The 20,367-nt window shown below is 38.7% G+C and overlaps 1 protein-coding gene across 1 annotated transcript in view; it reads left to right on the top strand.

The window, feature by feature from the left end:
• Positions 1-18,269, top strand: part of LOC126259938 (DNA-binding protein SMUBP-2-like) — a 60,376-nt gene extending 42,107 nt beyond the window's left edge. The window contains exons 8-9 of the mRNA XM_049957032.1: positions 3,562-3,856; positions 17,131-18,269. Coding sequence (XP_049812989.1) covers positions 3,562-3,856; positions 17,131-18,104 — 1,269 coding nt within the window. The 3' untranslated portion in view covers positions 18,105-18,269. The remainder of the gene's footprint in view (positions 1-3,561; positions 3,857-17,130) is intronic.
• The last annotated feature ends 2,098 nt before the right edge of the window (positions 18,270-20,367 follow it).

Below are 20,367 nucleotides of genomic sequence, written 5' to 3' on the forward strand. Positions count from 1 at the left end.
GCCTTATACTACACAGTGGTGTGCAGAATATGGATGTAGATGTAGACGTAGACGTATCCATTCCAGTGCTTTGGGTAGTTATTGTTACTTCCAGAAATGAGGAACATCCTGTGTACACTCCTTCCCACCTGCCCCAAAGTATTGTATGGTATTTCACCACCCAGCCAATCTACAAATATTCTGGTCCATTTTTATGTCATGCATACTCCCAACCCATTGATACATGTGAAAGATTGAGGCACAAGACCTGTCCTATGCATCCAAAGAGCACATCCTATGATAGCCCATCACAGGCAAAGCCTAGCCTAGCAGAGGCAGGGCCACCTGTGAAAGCAGTCATGTGGTGTCCTAGCTTTGCTGAACTTATGGATAGCCTTTCTTATGGGATTGATCACAGGCTACCCATCCACTCAAATGAATGGCCACTAGTAGAGTTGCAATCTACTAAAACTATGGTTCTGTAGTTTTGGTACACTACATAAATTATGTATTAAATGGTAGGATTACAGTAGTATTAGTAGAATTGGTATGAAAGTAAACATAAATGAATGTGTAAAAAGGAAAACGGGACCCGACAACTTCCTCTTTTTTTAAATTTGAACTGCACATCATTCAACATTACTTCACTGTATATTTTATACCCCTACAGAATATAAATTGCATTTGCTAAATAATAAAAATTAGTTGATTGCGTATCGTCTGCGTTTTTATGTAACCAAGGCAGTTACTTTTGGTGCAAGATACAGTTTACATATTATTGATAAATGCAAAAGGTGTGTATGAATAACAGTCTTGTGTTTTATGTAAGTTTGGTGAAGTATTGAATCAATGTTTGATGTATTTTTGTTTGTGTTTTTAGCTTTTTGTTTAGGCAATAGCGTTTTCTAGTACTACACAATAAATCTGTATTGCATCTTTTATTTTTGCTACATCCCTCTGTTTCATGTTACAAAATGACAATTTTTGAATAAAACCTGAATTAAACATTGTTAATTTAAGTTTTGTTGTAAATATTGTTTATTTTTAAGTAACAGACTGGAGGATAACTATGTAGAACATAAAAGTTCTATAGGTTACCTGACCTACTCAGTTTTTACCACTTCCGGTTTTTAGAGGAATTTAGTTAAGATACGGATCACATATGTAAAGAAAGCAATCGTTATGAGGTAATGCCCATAGGTATGCAACACACACAGTGTACAGGTAATGTGAGTATATGTGAGTATGACATTAACTGACCAAAGCTACAAGGAAAACTACTGTAGTCAACACTTGCTTATGACAGTCTACAGCAGTTACACAACTCTAGCCATCAGCAAGCTGTGGTCAGGAGCGGTGTTGACTGTCCAGTGGCAGAGCGCGTTGCTAAGAACTGTGTATTTTACTTCAGTGGCTGCTGCATAACCATGCTTTCTGAACCCTCCCCCTCCCTTCCCCCAATACCAGCCTCTCCAAACTATGTAGACAGAAACACATCTTTCAGTCCTGCAGTTGTCGTGGCCCCTGTTCCACACCCAACTCCACTCCTGTCCCCATGTCCGCTGCCCCCCCCCCCCCTCCTCTTACTTCACTCATTTTCCACGCCCTCTCTCATCTCTACTGTACTGTCTCTTTCTTTCTCTGTTCTAGCTCCCCCTCCCTGTCCACACCTCCACACCATTGTCACCACGTGCAAATCCCCCTGCCTGTACCAGAGTGAGCTCACCAGTACCACATCCCTGTCCTGTGTGCTTACTACCTCTCTCTGCCCACAGTCAGTAGTCCTTCCCTCCAAAACACCCTCCATCGATCTACCTTTCCACCTTATTTCTCTACTCACCCTCTCTAGGGGATACGTCGTCACCCCATTCAAGTTACAGCACCATTACAACAATATAGTGTGCTGTGATGATGTTTCGTCCACATGATTATTGTTTCAGTAATTCACAGTTCGAATTAGTCTGTAAAGTCATCTGTGACTTTCAAATACAGCTAGCATATGTTTAGATAGAAAATTATTCCGTAACCAAGTAATGAACCTGTGCAGTTAATATTTGTGGGAACTGACTCAACTGTCTGTTGACAGCTCTATTGTTGGAATGATTACAGACACTGCTATTCTCAGTTCACATAGTAATATATGCTTATTGACACTGATCATCACTGACACATCTTTGCAATGATGACTTGCCTTCTATCCTCATAGATGATAAAAAGTGTTATCTAGTTTGAGTTACTGCAGTCCAAGTAATAATTAGTGCAAGAACTTTCATTTTATACTCAGTGTCAGTGTTGTATGAGAGAAAAATTGCTGGTTTCATACATACCTATTTGCAACATGACCAAAATAATCTTTTTCACCCTTTAAATTGTCAAACATGTTTCATATTTAGCAGTTAGTCAATGTTGTTCTGATGACATTTATTTCAATATGCCCTTTATTACACTCGTTCTGAACTGATGAATGGCTCTGCAGAATTAAATGTTTAGATATCTTACTTCTGAAAGGAGAGGAAGGGGGGGGGGGGGGGCTCAAAATGGCTCTGAGCACTATGGGACTCAACATCTTAGGTCATAAGTCCCCTAGAACTTAGAACTATTTAAACCTAACTAACCTAAGGATATCACACACACCCATGCCCGAGGCAGGATTCGAACCTGCGACTGTAGCAGCCCCGCGGTTCCAGACTGCAGCGCCAGAACCGCACGGCCACTGCGGCCGGCGGGGGGGGGTGGGGGGGGGTGGGGGGGGGATCTCATTGATTTTTTTAACTTATGGAAAAAATGGAGAAAAGAATTTGCATTAAGTTTTGCTTTAAGACTAGAATAAAATGTGGCACCAAATGTAGTATTGTGAAATTTTTATTTTGGTAAGTTATCTGTGATGTACTTGCTTTTCTTTATTAGCAGTGAACAAAAATGCTATGACATTTGGAAAAACAAATCTGTTAAAAATATGCTTGGGTTTGGTGAAACAATTCAAGGCAATGCAGAACGATAAAGCACCTGCCCAAATTTCACTTAAAAATCGTCAGCATATGGTCAAATAAAACACCATTCTGATCCCTCAACCTCTGTATGTGCTGTACATGGGACTCTAGTGATATCTACCAATACTTATAGCTGGAAAGAATGATGAAATATGAAATTCTAGCAACATCGAAGAGAGAGCGTCAGAGTAGCTCAAGGAGCTAAATACTGTAATCAAAATTGTGTTTCAGAAATTCTCAAAGACTAGTGAAACCACTGGCACAAATGTGCTGTATGTTGTGCATAAGTACTTTTAACACAAGAAAGTTAATATCTGTGTGTAAATATTTGTGAAAAAAAATTAAAATTATATATAAGTTCTTCTCTAAACTCTTATTGCAAAAAATACTGCTGGCTTAATGATTTTCAGATATAAATTTCACTGTGCTGGGGCAGACAGTGGTTCATTTGAGAAAGACAGGGCCAAGTACTATCCCTCCCCAACCTCAAGCTTGTGCTCCACCTCTAATGACCTGCTAGTTGACAAGATGTTAACCCTAAGCTTTCTGTCTTCCTTGCACTTACTATTGTTTGTTATTTTCTGATGTGTAGGTACAGCTGTTGCGATCATTGTTGACTGGGAAGTCACATGTTGAAGTAAAGACTGTTGATGGATTTCAAGGAAGAGAGAAGGAAGCTGTTATTTTATCACTTGTCAGAACAAATCGTGAAGGCAACCTTGGTTTCTTGACAGACAAGAGAAGACTGAATGTGGCTGTCAGTCGTGCACGCAGGTTTCTTGGTGTGGTCGGAGATTCTGTTACTGTCAGTAATGATGAGACAATTAAGAGCCTTCTTGACTATATAGGAGAACATGGGATAGTATTAACACCAGATTTTTATACAGGTATGTTACAAAGAGTGGGTGGATGTCTTGTCTACCATGTATACATTTGTTGGAAATTTTTCTGACACCATGTTTGCAGAATTCTCACTTGTTTTTGCTGGCATCATCTCACCTCATGGCATCTTAATTGATTTATACCTATTGACTTCACATTAATTTCATTTCAGCAATTTCATGTTTATAAATGTGTTTAATGTGTCCAATTGCTTAAGGTTGTTGTTTTCTAAATTTAGTAATTATAGTCAGTACAACTTGGCCCTAAATGCTACAATGCTTGTGTGTAGTGGGATGGCAGTGAATATGTGTATTCTATATTCTGGATGTTTTCTATATAATGGATGTTTCAAAAAGGACTTCAAAAATTCATATAAATTTATTGAAAAAAGATAAACAGCTGGGTTTAGTGTTATTTTGTTTTATCCTTAAGCTAAAGATGTTGTATGTGGCTTCTGTTGGTTATCCTGCTCACATCCCATCAGAAGTCAATTTCTTCCCAAACTTGCTGTAGCATTGTAGGTGTAACTTGCTCAAATTCTTGCTCTAAGTTCAGGTAGAGAAGCTGGCACAGGAGGTACAAACATGATATCCTTGATGAATCCCCATTAAAAATAAAATTTAGTGGTGTCAGGTCTGGGGAACGTGGGGGCCATGCAATTGGCGAAGCATGGCCAATCCATTGACCTGGAAAGTGGTCACTAAGAAAATCCCGGACATCAGCCAGGTAGTCGGGTGGTGCATCATCTTGCATGAGGTAAACATTTCATTCTTGGTCATCCTCATTGATTTGTGGTATCAAAAATTGTTGTAACATATCCAGGTACACTATCCCATTGATGGTTCTCTCATGGGGAAAAAAAAGGGGGCTGTAAACTTTGTTATTGCTCAATGCACACCAGACTTACAGTTTAGGGCTATCATGAACATGTTGCAATGTTTGATGTGGATTTTCACTGCCACAAATCCTACAGTTATGTGTGTTAACCTTGCTACTTAAGTGAAAAGTCGACTCATGAGAAAAGATGATTTTGTCCAAGAAATGTTCATCCTCATGTAATCGATTTAACATATCTGCATAGAAGTTCTTGCAACCAATTTTATCAGTGTCTTTTATTGCTTGAACAATTGTCAATCTGTACGGTTTCAAATGCAAACGGTTTCTCAGCACACATCAAATAGATGTATGTGGGATTTGCAGTTCATGAGATGCACGCCGGGTCGATTTCATAGGGCTGTTGACAAAACGTTGTCTCACTCGCTCAATGATGTCGTTAGATGTGCTTGGATGACCTGGTGATTTCCCATGTCTTACCGAGCACCCTGTTTCTACAAAACATTTATGCCACTTGTAAATTGTAGGGCTACTAGAAGGATCTTTAGCATACTTGGTATGGAAATTACGCTGAACTGTTGTTGCTGACTTCAATTCTTCAAACCAAAACACACAGCCAGCACACTCGGGTCCAGTGAAGACAGCCATCTTTAATGCAACTGCCGCAAGTGCTCCTTATGCCGTGATTCGGTTGTAACAAACAATGCGAGACAAAATTTGTATATCCCTGCAAATTGACACTACAATCACCTCTTTAAGTACTTTGAATTAATTTATATCAATTTGTAAAGTTCGTTTTGAAACATCCTTTGTATTGAACGTATGATTTTGTTGTATGCTGGTTGTCCTGAGATGAAGAAAATATACCACTTTTAGTGGCAAAGTTTATGGTGCTTTTCAGTTTTGCCACTCATTCATTCTTTTATTCATTCATTCATGCGCTCAAGGATGTGGAACAAGTTGTACATTATTAGGCAAAAACCCATCGCTGGAACTTCTGTAATGCACACTAGGTGCTAACTATGACTAGTGATAATATACTCAAACTGGTGACAGTGGGGGAGGGGAGGGACGATACTGCTGCCTGCTCTTAGATTACTCAGCTTCTATTTTTATATCATATTTCAAACTAAGTGTTTATGTAACTGTACACACTATGTACTATCTACACACTGTCAGTGTTAAAACCTCTTTAATAAAATCATTAGAGTTAAGAAAAATGTACATCCATGAGTCCAAATAGTCTGATTAATTATACAGGGTGATTTCATGATGATGTTACAAACTTTCAGGAATGATGGACAAAGGAAAATATATCAATTTGAGGTAAGAGACTCTGATCCGGAAATGACGAAGTTGAAAGTTAAAAGCGAAAATCTTTCTGATATCTCTGTCAGTGGAATACATGTGCTGGTGAAATACATGTACAAGTACTGTTGTTGCTAGGATTGTAGGATAGGCAACTTTCAGAAGTGGCAGTATGGACCAAATAAGGAAAAAAATGTCTACAGGGTGTATCTGGAAAATAATATGTTGCAAATTTTTTATGTGACTGCCTCGCAGATTGATTGGACTGATTGGGAAGGGTGGAAGGATCCTTATCTTTTCACCGGTGGGTTATCCAGTTGCCTCTGTGCTCTTGAAAGGTTAGTACAGCTTCTTCTGTGAACCTCTACATAGTGATCACGTTGAACTAACGATGAAGAGAACTTTAGAACAACATTGTATGATGAAGTTTTGTGTGAAGCTCAACAAGATGCTGCCGGAAACTTTTGGAATGCTTAAGGATGTCTTTGGGGATGATTACCTATCTAGATCGCAGTTGGACAGGTGGTGCAAATTTTTTAGAGTAGGTCAGGAGGGGGTTGCCGACAAGACCCACACAGGATGTCCATCAGGATCTCAAACGGGTGCCCATGTGACTTTTTTGTGCCAGTTCCTGAATTGAGATGATCCATAATGAGTGTTCACGTGATGTTGGAATTATTAGACTTGGTGAAGAGATTGTATTGGATACTGGACCATGCAGAAGTTTTGCACGAAACTTGTTCCCAGAGTTTTGACCAATGCATAAAAGCAAGAGTGAGTGGAAGGGCATGAAGAATTCGAGCAACTCCAATTTCCTGGACATCATAATCACTGCGGATGAATAATAGGTCTTCCAGTACAGTTCAAGATGCAGAGAGGCAGAATGAGGAATGGCACATGATGTCGCTGCCATTGCAGAAGAAAGCTGGCATGAGGAAGTCCCAGGCGAAGACCACTCTCCCTCCCTCCCTCCCTCCCTCCCTCCCTCCCGCAAGGGGTATAGTGCATTATGAGTGCACACCTGGCTGGACCCTCTGTGCTCAGTTTTACAAGGAAGTGCTCCAGAGACTGAATCACAGGTTCACCTGCATCCAAAAGAAGTTCCATGTGTCGTGGAAACTGCACCATAACAATGTGCCAGCTCACACTGCCTTTGTTGTCTCAGCCATCAATTAAAAAAAAAAGTGATGCATTACTTTCTGAACAATCTCTGTAGTAAACATGGGCTCTAAAATGCTACGTTTAGAGCTATGAGCACTTATTCATCTTCAATCCTGTGAAATACATCCTTCTACTGCAAGCTCTTTGGTTTCTGTATTTTTAGATGAGGTAATAAGGACCAGAAAAGGAGAAAGAGTCCAGTAAATATGGTCTCTGAAATGTACAAACAACTATGGGCACTTATTCAGTAGAAGAGTTGTGTTTCACAGTAACGAAGGTGAACAAGTGCTCATAGCTCTTAAGGTACGTATTTTAGAGTCCATACTCATTAATTTTTTTTTCCTTATGTGGTCCATAATGCACCTCTGAAAGTTACCTACTGCACAGTCATAGCAACAACAAACCCCAGTACATGTATTCTATTGCCAGAGGTATCGGAGCAAATTTTTCTTTTAACTTTTGGCTTGATCAGTTATACAGTTACCCTTCTCCATTGCCCCTGAAAGTTTGTAACATCATTACAAAATCACCATGTAGAAGTAGTGGCTAATAAGGTATTTTGATTTTTGAACATCTGGGAATTTGAATTTCTTTCCTGATGTCTCCCAGCAACTTCCTTTAGACTTGCTTTATGAAACTTCGTTCCAAAACATAGATGGGAGGTGCACAGTCAATATGGAAATTACTTTTGCTTCTAGTATTGTGATTGTGAATTTTATGGTGTATCCTAAACTCTCTCTTATAAAGTATTATCCACATCTACAATTGTGGAGAAAATTTATTGGCATGTAAATGCAAGAATCTGTAAGCCCTTGAAGAGGCTTTTGTGAGGTGTTCAGATCTCATCTTAACATGGTATTCTTACTGCATGCTTCTGTAGAATAAATTATTTTTTAACCTTAGCTCCATTAGTCCAATTGATCATGCAGTAGGACAGTGCTGAATCAAAGTACACAAAGTATTCTAGCAATCTTGTTGGTGCAGGTAAAGGTTGTGAAAACTAGCTTTGTTGACATAATAAATTTCCAACACAAAATAGATTATGGAAAATTGTGTATCACAATTACAGCTGCAGTCTTTCCTTCATAATGTATTGTGGAAGCACTGTAATAATTCAGCAACTGAAAATCATAAAAAAGATTTATAATCACTGAGTGACTGTTGAAGTCTGTTTTGAAAGACTCCATATCATTAATAATAAAATCTCATGAGTGATTATATGAATAGGAATGCTAAAGTTAGAATTTTACATTTGAACACTGGTCTGCTCAAAGTTCGCAAACAGGGTCTGCAAATAATTTTGACTGCCCTTTTATGGGCTAAGAATATTCTTTGTTAACACACAGAATTGTCCCAAAATGTATCATAGTTTGTAATAGAGTGAAAGTATTATAATAAAAAAGCTTTCTCTCCATTGTCATAGATAGTGAATATTATTATAATGAAGATAGAAAAATTTAGCTTCTGCACTAGATCCTGAATAATATTCAAGAGACTTCTGGGGGGGGGGGGGGATGTAAATAAATTAGAAGTAAAGGACACCACTCCCTGAGTAGCAGAAGCATTGATTTGTCAACAAGGACACACAAAAGAAAAAGAAAAAACTTGCTAGCTTGCTGCCTTTGGATTAAAATGGTTAGAACTTTGCGTATGTTCTTATTAGTGAATGGATTTACTACATTATCGTTTTGAATTTAAAATGCTGTCATAATCTGGTCATTACATTTAGTAACTGTATTTGTGATTCTTCCACTTCTCCCTGCATAATTCAGGAAAAATGTCTCAGATGAACAACCGGATGTCAGTGTCCAATGGGTGCAATATTTCAGCAAACAAGAACTTTCCATCATCAAGTGCACTGATGAACTGAATGCCTTGGAGCTGGTGTGTGGCTTATGTCTTCTCCCCTCCACCCCTACCTTCTACTTGGCATTCTGTACGAGGTCTGCCCCCAGCTGCGGGGCATATGTCTAGCATCTCCTTCCCCTCCTCCTCCTCCTCCTCCTCCTGCCGCCAAGTTGATCCTTCCAAAGTATGCACCCAGGAATGCGTACTGGTGGCATCTCTGCTATTGCACTGACTGCCAATGAAGTCGGTTCATTGTGGGATATCTCCCTCCTCCTCTTCTTGATTGGACCCAGTGCATGTTCCCAGGACTTACTAAGGATGTAACCACTATTAATAATTTATCAGTGGCTCCCTTACTCAAATTTTGATAGATTCTTCAAGTACACAGTCCCAGAAATCGAATGTCTGTGTCAGAACCTCCATATGGTCGTAATGCATTCCACTTGATTCCAGTTGGCAATGTTCCGTGACTGCCAACTTGTTAGACTGCTGCAGTCTGATGTACTGTTGGTTTTCTTAATGATGACCTTAGACAGTATGCACAGTTTGGCCTATGTAAATGATGCCACACTGGCAGGGTAACTAATAGACCCCAGATTTCCAGAGTCCAAGGTTATCCTTGACACTAACAAGCAGTGTCTGTGTTTTAATTGATGGACAAAAGACACTTGATGTTTACAAAGAATTACTCCAATCTTCCCAGATAATGTGCCACAAAATGGAATAAATGCAATGGCTGCAGCCTCCTGAGGGTCCTCTTTTGTTAATGCTGATTGTACAGTCAGTGTAGGACATAGAGCTCTCTGAATCTGTCACTCTGTGTAGCCTTTTTCCCAAACACTGTCCTCAGAATGTTCAGGTTTGTGATTGAGGCTGTCATTGTCAAAGAGGGTATGAGCCGTATGTATCAATGTTTAGAGCATGCCATTCCTCTGTGCTGGGTGGTGGTAGCTGGCTGTATTTGGTATAAGTTGGTGTGCGTCATCTTGAAGTACATGCTTTGGTCCAACATGCTGTCCATTCTAATTTTTATCTGGACATCCAGAAGGGGAAGCACTCCATCCACTTCAACCTTCATGATAAAATTAATGTTCTGGTATGAGGAACTGAGAAGTCTGAGAATATCACTCTGTTTGTACCCTCCATGTGACCATATGATGAAGATTTCATTAGCGTAGTGGAAGAAACAAGTAGGTTTCCATTGAGCTGATTACAGGGCTTCCTTTTTATGACTATACTAAGGTTCTGACACATGTCTAATTTCTGGGACTGTGTAATTAAAGGATCTATCAAGATTAGAATGAGGAAGTCACTAATCAGTCATGATAGTGGCTACACCCTTAGAAAGGCCTAGGAATTCGAATTGAGTCTGATTAAGAAGAGGAAGGAGATATCCCACAATGAACTGACTTTAGAGACAAGCAGGGCAATGCCTAAGATGCATCCAGCACATGCCCATGGGTATAGACCTTGAATGGAATAGTTTGATGGTAGGAAGAGGGTGGGAGGATATACTGGATACGTGCCCATGCCTGGGTATGGATCTCACACAAACACCTGCTCCAAAGCATTCAGTTTGTCAGCGCACCTGATAGTAGCATTGTGGTCAATTGCTGAAACATTGTACCCATTGGACACTAACATCTGTCCATCCACCATAAACTACTTTGTCAGCTGTGTGTTTGTCTTGAGGCAGTGTAGCAGATGATGCACAAATCCTCAGACTGTATTTATCCTGTGTTTGATAATGAGAGCACTTAGTGACTTCCAACAAACTTTAAGCTAATTTCAAACCCCTCCTTAATCTTCTCTCACTTATGTGCTTAAAATCAAATATTCACCACATTAACTCATTTGTAAAGTAATGACATGTTTAAAGCAGTTTTATATATGGGAATTTGATTGTTTAAAGAATCACAGGTTTACTGGAATAAATTTATTAAGAAAAACAATGGATTCAGATTATAACGCAGTTACAACACTTCACCTCCTTTTACATCACCCCAGTGAGATTCAAATAGGTTCCCTGTTAGTTAACATCCTTCAATTACCTACTTTCGAGGTATGAAATATGCTTATGTTCAGTTCCTTACCTAAAAGTGTGTTGTGACCCACACAGTCAAATGCTTTTGTTAAATCAAAGGAGATACTTATTGTTATCCACTTACTGATTTGCCCTGCAAGAACCTCTCACCCATTTCCTGTTGTTGCTTTCTTCTGAAATCAGAGTGTAAGTCTGACAAAAAGTTATGTGCCTGATGTGTTACTTCTATCTTATATATTTTCTTCTCAAAAAAACTTTGAAAACATTGTTATCAGTGATACTGGCTTGTAATTGACTCCATTATTTCTTTCGCCTTTTTTATTCAGTGCTTCTGCTGACGAAGGCCATTCCAAAGCAGACCCATAGAACATGGGCACCAGTGGCCACCCCTCAGCTCGCTTGCAGGCAGAACAGCTAGTATAGGCTACTTGACAGGCAGCCCAGTTGCAATCATTCTGCACCTACATGAGGTGGTTGGTCACCCCTGCTTGCATCCTCTCGGCCGCTACAGTAGGATCGTGTAGGCTGCTGCCTGGCTACCTGATTGCCAGTGCAACAGCAGTTTAATCACCCCTACTCACATTACCGTGGGCACCCTGCCACCCATCAGCTGGCATATGAGCTGGAACACCCTTGCTAATGAGTGTTTTAATCTGTCTGCAAAGTGAACACACCTGAAAGATACATTGTACAGGTGACTAAGTAAATAATTAATGTGTATTGCATTGATCTTCATAAGTCTACTTGAAATTTCATCATACTCATACGAGCCTCCAGTGCCTTAACAATTGGTTCAATATCATTCTTGCTTGTTTCCAACAGGTGGATATGACATAATTGTGTTAGCTCACCAGCTTTTTTTAAACTTCCGCAAACTTGCTTGTGCAAATATAATTTTGATTTACCTTGCCAAGTATTGACAGCAAATGACTGTCAAAATTCCAGCTCTGATACATCATTAGAATTATCGTTCTCACACAGAAGAGATGTGATACATTGAACACCCACATTCTGGCTTGATTTTTTTTTAAACTGACCTATTTTGAAAGTTGCTTATTCTCTGTATGAACACATTGTTTTAATCTGTTTGATGACATCCTTCAACACTTTGCAGTATTGTTTGTAGTGAAACAAACGAAACTGATCCTATTTCCTGCATCATGATATTCTAATGTCATTAATTATCCAAACAGGTTGCTTATTACTACTGTGTTTCTGCACGCAAATCCTTATTCAAAAAGGACTTCAAAGGAAGTGATAGATTTTTTTATAAATGTATGTTTGATTAAACTTCTGTTTGGTGTGCATGTCTTATCAAGGGTGTTCTTTAAGATTAGCTTTAGATGTCTGCATTGCAAATGAAACCGTATCTCTAAATATTTTGTTTACTTCTTTGGATGTGACTCTGCCTTAATTCATTATAACTTTACTACACTCACATTCAGGAAAAACAGAACACATTGAATGAGTAGAAATAGGATGTTCATATTCACAGGGGGACATGTACATTAGTATATTCTACAGAAATGGTTAGCATTTCAGTCACGTCGGTTCAGCATGTGTGCTGTTGCCTAGTAGGCACAGGGCCCTGATAACTTGTTCCATGCATAATGGCATCGACATGTATAAGGCATAAATCGTGTCCAGTGGTATAGTCATCCATGCTGTATTCACCTGGTTCCAAAGTTCATATATGGTGGTTGGCATTGGATCACAGCGCTGCACCTGTCGTTTCACCATATCCCACACATTTTTGATTGGCGACAAGTCTGGTGAGCTGCCAGCCTAAGTCAAAAGACTGATGTCCTGTGATACCAAGAAGGCACATGTTCATGCAGCAACATGTGGTCGTGCATTGTCCTGCTGAAAAATGGCATCTGGGGCATTGTGCAGGAAGGGTATGGCTGTGGGTCACAGTATGTCATTCACGTAGTTCACACTGGTCACAGTGCCCTGAAAATGCACCAGTGGTGATTTGTCATTGTACCCAACAGCAGCAAACCAAAATTTGGCCATCATTTTCAAACAAACAGGACCTGGATTCATACAAAAACACTATCCAATGTCATTCCTGTCCCCAGTGATGTTGTTCCCCATACCATTGCTGTCTAACATGTTTCTGCACATTTGTCATAGGTAGGTGGAGAAGTGGATGACACACATGTAACCCATGCTGTAATAAATGATGAAGGGCTGTCATCCTTGATAGTGTACAATGTGTGACACTGTTCCACTGTTGTGCCAGAGCCAAGGAGGAAACAGATCCGTCCTGCAGTGCTGTTCGGATGAGGTGTTGATCATCTTGGGGGAGGGGGGTGGGGTGGGGTGGGGTGGTTGGTGCAACTTGACCCATCTCGTCATGTTCTACGGCCTTCCATGAACCATTCTGCCCACACCCATTGCACTGCCAAAATACTTTGTCCCACACTAGCAACAATTTCGTGGATTGGTACATCACATTCTATCATGCCAATAATGCATCTTCTTTCAAACTCTGATCTGATGGTATGGTTCATGCATACATCTGCAGGGCATTCTGCACATCTGTTCAAGACACACTGAGCCATTACCTTTGGTTTATAGTGACAACGAGAGCCTCGGGCACATTTCACCGGCAGGTGGAGTTGTGCCGCAATATCGATGTTGAGCATGAAGCCACAGGCTGATGTGGTTCAGATGCTAATTATTTCTGCAGAACATACTTGTGTACGTGTCCTGTGGATATGAATGTTCTGTCTCTGGTCATTCAAGATGTTCTGTTTTTTTCTGAAAATGAGTGTATTTATCCATTATAATCTGACCAGCCATTTGTAATTTTTCTCCCAATGTGTCTCAGCTTGAGAAAAATTATTTAAGTCATCATATGAAGCTGTGCTACTGTTTACTTGTAGTCTAACTAGTGAATGGTCCAATAAGACATGTTGAAACCTACCCTGAAATTTTTTACGCAGGAAGAAGATAATGAAAGGAATGCACTGCCAAAATTTTAGCTGCTAAGAGACACTGCAAGTGTTTTATAAAAAATGTTGAAGTTACACACTTTTTCTACACGAAGAATAGCTTATAACAGCGATATGTACAGCCCTGCCCACCTAGCGCGCGACTCGGCAAATCAATCATGCTGCGCCATGTAGCGGAATTACCTGTAGTTCACAGACACCAATTTTAAGCACCAAAATCCTGGTTTACAATGGAGCAAATGTGCTTTACAATGGAGCGAATGGAAGCGAACACATGGAAATGAACATTTGCAGAAAACTCACTACCATTCGCTTGTATATGGGTAGAATCTTTTATACTATAGGGAACGGAAGAGAACACGAGGTAGCGAACACTGCCTATGAACACTGTGTTATTAGTTTTTGGAGTGAATATTTGGCATACAGGCTATAATTCTATCTTGTTAGTGTCACAATACGAAACTTTGCTATTCAGTGAGGATTATTTTGCATCGCGAGAGCACTGTTCTTGACTGAGTATGCAAAATAGTGCAGGGATGGAAGAATTTAAGTGTCTCAATTTGAATGGAAGTGTGACATTTGTGGAGGTTGTACACCTTACATGGATTTGCATCTTCATCTCTCCTTAGCACTGGTCCAAAATTTTCTTTGTATGTCAGCTGCCATTTTTTCCAGGCTTCTCATTACCTTTGAGGGGAACTTTGGAAACAGAACACTAATTACTGATGTAAAACATCATCTTAAGAGCTAGCATTTCCCCTTCGCATGTAAGGTCTAATGGTCACATTAGTTTTTTTTTTTTTAAAACAAGAATGGTCTAGTGACAAAGTGTGCGCTTCGTGATCCATAGAGCGCGGGATCAAATCCCATTCAGACCACAACTTTTTCACTATGATTTTTAACAGAGCTGTCACTTCTCACAGATGTTGGAGTGGCCATGAAAGACGTGGTTTGGATTCCACGTTAAACTGCAGGTCTCCATTTTCTGATTAGGTAACTGGGGAATGTGAGGGACACCCAAGTAGCTGCAGTGGTTAAAAGACCTGCAAGAGGCCTACTGGGTACATCTGACAAAATTCTCTTTTGCTTTCCGCTGTTGAAAAAATTCCAGGCAGAATCCACATTACATCTACATATTTTTCTTTGTCCTCCACAAAAAGAGAGGCGTCGTTATGTCGAGCCTATGAATCCAAGAAAAGCAATGAATTAGTTTCTGTAGCTGGTAGGAATATGTTTCGAACAAAACGTTGAAAATTATTCTTTTCAATTTTTCCAGATTTTGATACTTTGATTACAAGATCTAAACAGTCCATTTTTTATTTTTGGTCCTAATTTGCCTTGCGGTTCTTGACGACAGGTATACAACTGTAGAAACAGTAAACCACTCATACTTATCACTGGCATTATCGTATGTGAGTGTGTCGCCACATTCATTGATTGAGCAACTGACTTTTTTCACCTTGAAATGATAAAGTGCAGTGTGCACGCAGTTCTTTCACCAAACATGACTGATCATCTTTATAAAGAGCAGTTGCAGTGATAACAGCAAGTTTTGTCTTTATGTCAGCTATGAATTTCTCTATAGCATTGTCTATCACTGGCAGCTTCTCTACACGTTTACATAACGTAAACTTGGTAATTTTGTGACTTCCTATTCTGTAATATTTCTTGAACTTGCGTAGCCTGTCGACAAAGCTTGGAAATTAACAATATTTGTGTCAGATGCAATTTGGGGGGCCCTGTCTCGTAGATCTCCATCATTAACGGTGCATAGCCTCTCACGAGCAGTCCTAAATCTTTCAAACAGTTTTTCATCAGATGGTTTCAGGTTTCTGTTTGGCACATATTTCTTACTTCATGTAATTCATTCTTCCATTTGTATATTTCACACTCTGATTTTATGGAACGAAAATGCCTTTGCACGCTGCATAACTTCTAGCGTTTTTTCCCTCCTTCATTTAACCAATATTTCACTGCCTTTTCTTTGTCAGCAAAAGCTGTTGTAGTACATTTTTTAAAAGGCTTGGAAGGTATTCTTCTTCAGAACTGTCACTGGCACAACTGTTGTCATCCAAACCACAATTAATGGAATTGTCATGGTTATTTCTTATTTCTTATTTCTTCTTATGTCTTCACAATTTCAAATGAAATGTCGATGACGTTTGAATGAATGTCAAGGCAACTAACTAACAAAGGACACATATGTACATCCTCAAGAGATGTATGTGATTTCGACTGGAAACCACGTTCTTCGTATTACATCATTGTTAAACTGATAACATTTATTGGATTCCGCATTACTGTGAAACTGGAAGAAACAAAAAAAAAAAGGTCCTATTAAGAGGGATGCCTTACGAAAGCACAATAAATATTAATTCAGCTTTACCTTTATTGTCAATACTCACCAGTACTGCAAAAAGCAACTGATAATTTGTAATGGATGTTACTACTGTGTATTGTAGTGTCAGAGAAACTATCAATGAACGGTAACCTGAAACGTCCTTTACAAATTATGATCGAGGTGTGTCATGTTTCTTGTTTAGAAATGTACCGCCAACCTCGGCTGTCTGTGTGTGCCTAGTTGCGCATGCGCAGTTGTTACAGCGCCAGTAGTCCATTTCTACCACTGCCTTGGAGTGCCTCTTAGCAGCTAAAATTTTGACAGTGCATTTCTTTTGTTGTCTTCTTTCTGTGTAAACAAATTTTAGGGAAGGTTTCAAAATGTCTCATTGGCCCGTTCTCTTGTAACTGGAAAGTACACTATTTGCATCAGGTTGTGAGACTCAAGCAGATCCATCAACATTCCTTTCCGTGGAGAAATTACCACAGAAAACTTGATGTCTTTCTTTAAGGACTGAGTCAACCTGGAGAGGAAAATCATGTAATGTGAACTGGAATATCTCTGGAGGACTATAATTAAAAGATTTTTCATGGAAATTTAAAACTCGTGCCGTACCTTCAACTATTCTGAACTTTTGTTTTTTACAATGCTTTGATGTATCAAATGTTGGTGGAATGCTACCTTTCAAGTACACAGTACTCCTATTTATATGTCACATGTAATGCATTTTATGTTTTTTTTTTGGGCCTGTTATTTTATTAATATGTTTGTTTTAATTTTCAGGCAATGAGGGTGCCCAGAAATCTGTTTCACAGAGCAGTCCAGCTATAAAAAAATTACCTGGTAGAACAAAAACAAAGCCTTCAAAAAAAGAGTCATCTTCTATGCCTGCTGCAAACAAGACCTGTAACAAAGATTTGTCAGCCCAATCTAGGTTACATAAATCTCAACAGCCTACAAAGCCAGACTCACATGTACAAGACAACAACAAAGAATTACATGAACGTGTAACCAATGAAGCTACAAGTAGGAGTGACATCAAAAGCACAGTCTCAGAAACTGAGAAGTGGAAATTAGAGCTTGAAAAAATATTTTTGGTACCTAATGGTGCTTCAGAACACCATTTCAAGAATCTTACATCATATGAAAGAATGTTGATACATGAAGCAGCTGAAAATCTGAACTTGGAGCATGAAAGTGTTGGTGAGGGAAAGAGTCGTTACATTGTGGTCAGGAAACCAGCAAGTAAAAAACAAAATTGTAGTGAACCAAGTGATATGCAGAAGTCTGATGAAAATAAGAATGAAAATATTTTGTGTAGAACTAAGTCTTCCAATAAAGGCAAAATAAAGGATGAGGATAGAGAAGCCAACATACCAGGCACTAGAAAAAGTGATAAGCCTGGTGTTAAGAAAAAAAATGTGAATGCATTAGATAAATTAAAGGATGATGATTTTGATTCTGTAATTAGCCATTTTCAAAAAATGAATACAAAGTGCAATTATGAAGACTGCAAGAAGTCTACAGAACTGATATCCAGTACTTGCATTCACTGCAGATTGCGTTTCTGTTTCGAGCATGCCCTTCCTGAAGTGCATGGTTGTGGTGAGGCAGCTCGTAAGCATGCACGACAAACATTTAAGCACCCACCTCCAGTGAAAAGTGATGATCATCATCGAAACCAAAAACTGAAAAAGCTTCATACCAAACTCAAGGAGAAAAATGATGAAAGAAAAGCAAAAACTAAAAACAAATAAGGAACTTTCTCCTTTATTAACAACACATTTTGTCCATGCTACTTATTCTGTGACATGCTGTGTTTAACCCTGACAAAAGATTTACTGGGTTGTGATTATCACATAAGTGTTTCCTACTTATGTTTAGGAAAGATAATTTTCTTGTATGCTGAAATGAAGTCAATTAAAAACCATTTTTGATAAGCTGTAGTTATTTTCATTGTTGGCATTATGACCGATATGAATAAATCAAGAAAAATCCTATTGATGATCTCTCCTGCTTTCCATTACTATTATGTTTCATTTGACATTTATGAAGGTTTGTTGAAGATATTTATCAGTTTCAGAAAAAAGTACTGTTGGAACGTTACTATGTCTGTAACAAACAGAAATTAACATTTTAAATAAAGCCAGGAAGTGATATTTACAGCTATGAATTGAAACAGCAGACAAGAATGTTCTTCTGTGTAATCTTCTATTAAATCCAGTCATTTGAAACCAATATCTCCCAATGATAGAGAACTACCGTATTTGCTAATGAGAACAAACAACATCGTAAATTATTTGTAAGGATTGTTTATAAATGATTTGATTAAAATATTAAAGACATATCATAAATTGTTGCCCCACATTCATTGCTACAGATAATGAGTGATAAGTGTGTTAATAAGAGTTTAATTTTGAGCAAAGAGTTAAATCTCACTGTATATCTGTAAAAGTATTAATGCAATACATTTCACTCAAATTATCAATTTATCCTTCATAAACTGTTTCATATAGTAGTAACACCTACATACATACTTCACAAGTCACCATACAGTGCTTGGTGGAAGGTAGCTTGTACCACTGCTAGTCATTTTCTTTTCATATTACATGTGCAAATGGAGGAAAGAGAAAACAGCTGTGTATGTGCTTCTGTACAAGTCTTGACTTTTCATGTCTTTTCTTCATGGTCCTTACGTAAGATATGTGTTAGTGGTAGTAGGATTTATTGGCAGTCTGTCACAAATACTGGTTCTCTAAACTTTCTCAGTAAACTCTTCCCTCCAGGGATTCCCATTTGTGTTCCCAGAGTGTTTCTGTAATACTCACTGGTAACAATTTTAGCAACATTCCTCTGAATTACTTTGAAGTCTTTGATCTATCCGACCTGGTGAGGATCACAAACACTTGAGTAGTATTTGAGAGCGAGTTGCACAGGTATTCTGTATGTGGTCTTCTTTATAGAATAACCCAAGTAAAAAGAAGTCAACCATTTATCTTCCCTACAACTAACATTAAGAGTTCATTCCATTTCCTGTCAATTTGCAATATTTTGCCTAGATACATAATTGATGTGACTGTTGAGCAGCATATCACTAATACTTTATTTGAACATTACGGGATTGTTTTTCCTGGTCATCTGCATAATACTCTCACTAATATTTTGTGTTAAGGGAGAGCCTCACCGAAAAGCAGAAGTTTGAGTCATCAACAGGGACCACCAAAAAGAAAAATAAAGAAAAAAAACTTGCTACCTCCTTTCCTTTCTTTTTGTGTATGACTGTCAGTGACTCAAAGTTTCTGCTTTTCAGTGAGTAGTCTCTTTTATTTCAAAAGTATTTCCAATTCTTGTTACAGCTGCTAGTTAAGTTGGCATGGCACTGTGGTTTAAATTGCCTTCCTATGTTCTTTGCTGTGGTATTATCATCCGTGATGTATTCTTTTCTGTGTGGACAAGGATGTAGTTAGTGAAATAAAGTGTGTGGTTTTTATATCCAGGTATTACTGAGCAATCCAGTACAAAAGCTAACCACTGGCAATGAGAAATTAAAGAACAACTTGATGTATGTGACTTTGTGTATAAATTTTTGCTGTAATAGTGTGTGTCAGAAAAATTATCCAAACTAACCATCGACTGCAGCATGTCAGATATTGACTGAACTTGAGGACAAGGAAACAGTGAAGAAGATTAAAGTGTCTGTAGGTAACTCTAGTGTCGTCACAATGCCCGAGTTTGCAAAATGAGTACAGTGGGCTCTGTATATCTACGTTATGAAAAATAAGTTCATTGTGCTCAAGATTCCAGACAACCTACAAATGACTATACACTGAGCCTCGTTGGATTTGAGTATGTAGATCTCATCATGGACCTAGCATATCCTTAGAAGCCAGAGGAAATGACTTTCAATGAAACAGTGAAACTAGTGAAAGACCACATAGAACCTGCACCTTCAATGATTTGGTGGCACAATAAATTTCAAATGAGAAACCAATTTCTGGAAGAATCTATTCCACACTACAT

This window comes from Schistocerca nitens, chromosome 5 (assembly GCF_023898315.1).
Source record: "Schistocerca nitens isolate TAMUIC-IGC-003100 chromosome 5, iqSchNite1.1, whole genome shotgun sequence".
Taxonomy (NCBI): Eukaryota; Metazoa; Arthropoda; class Insecta; order Orthoptera; family Acrididae; genus Schistocerca; species Schistocerca nitens.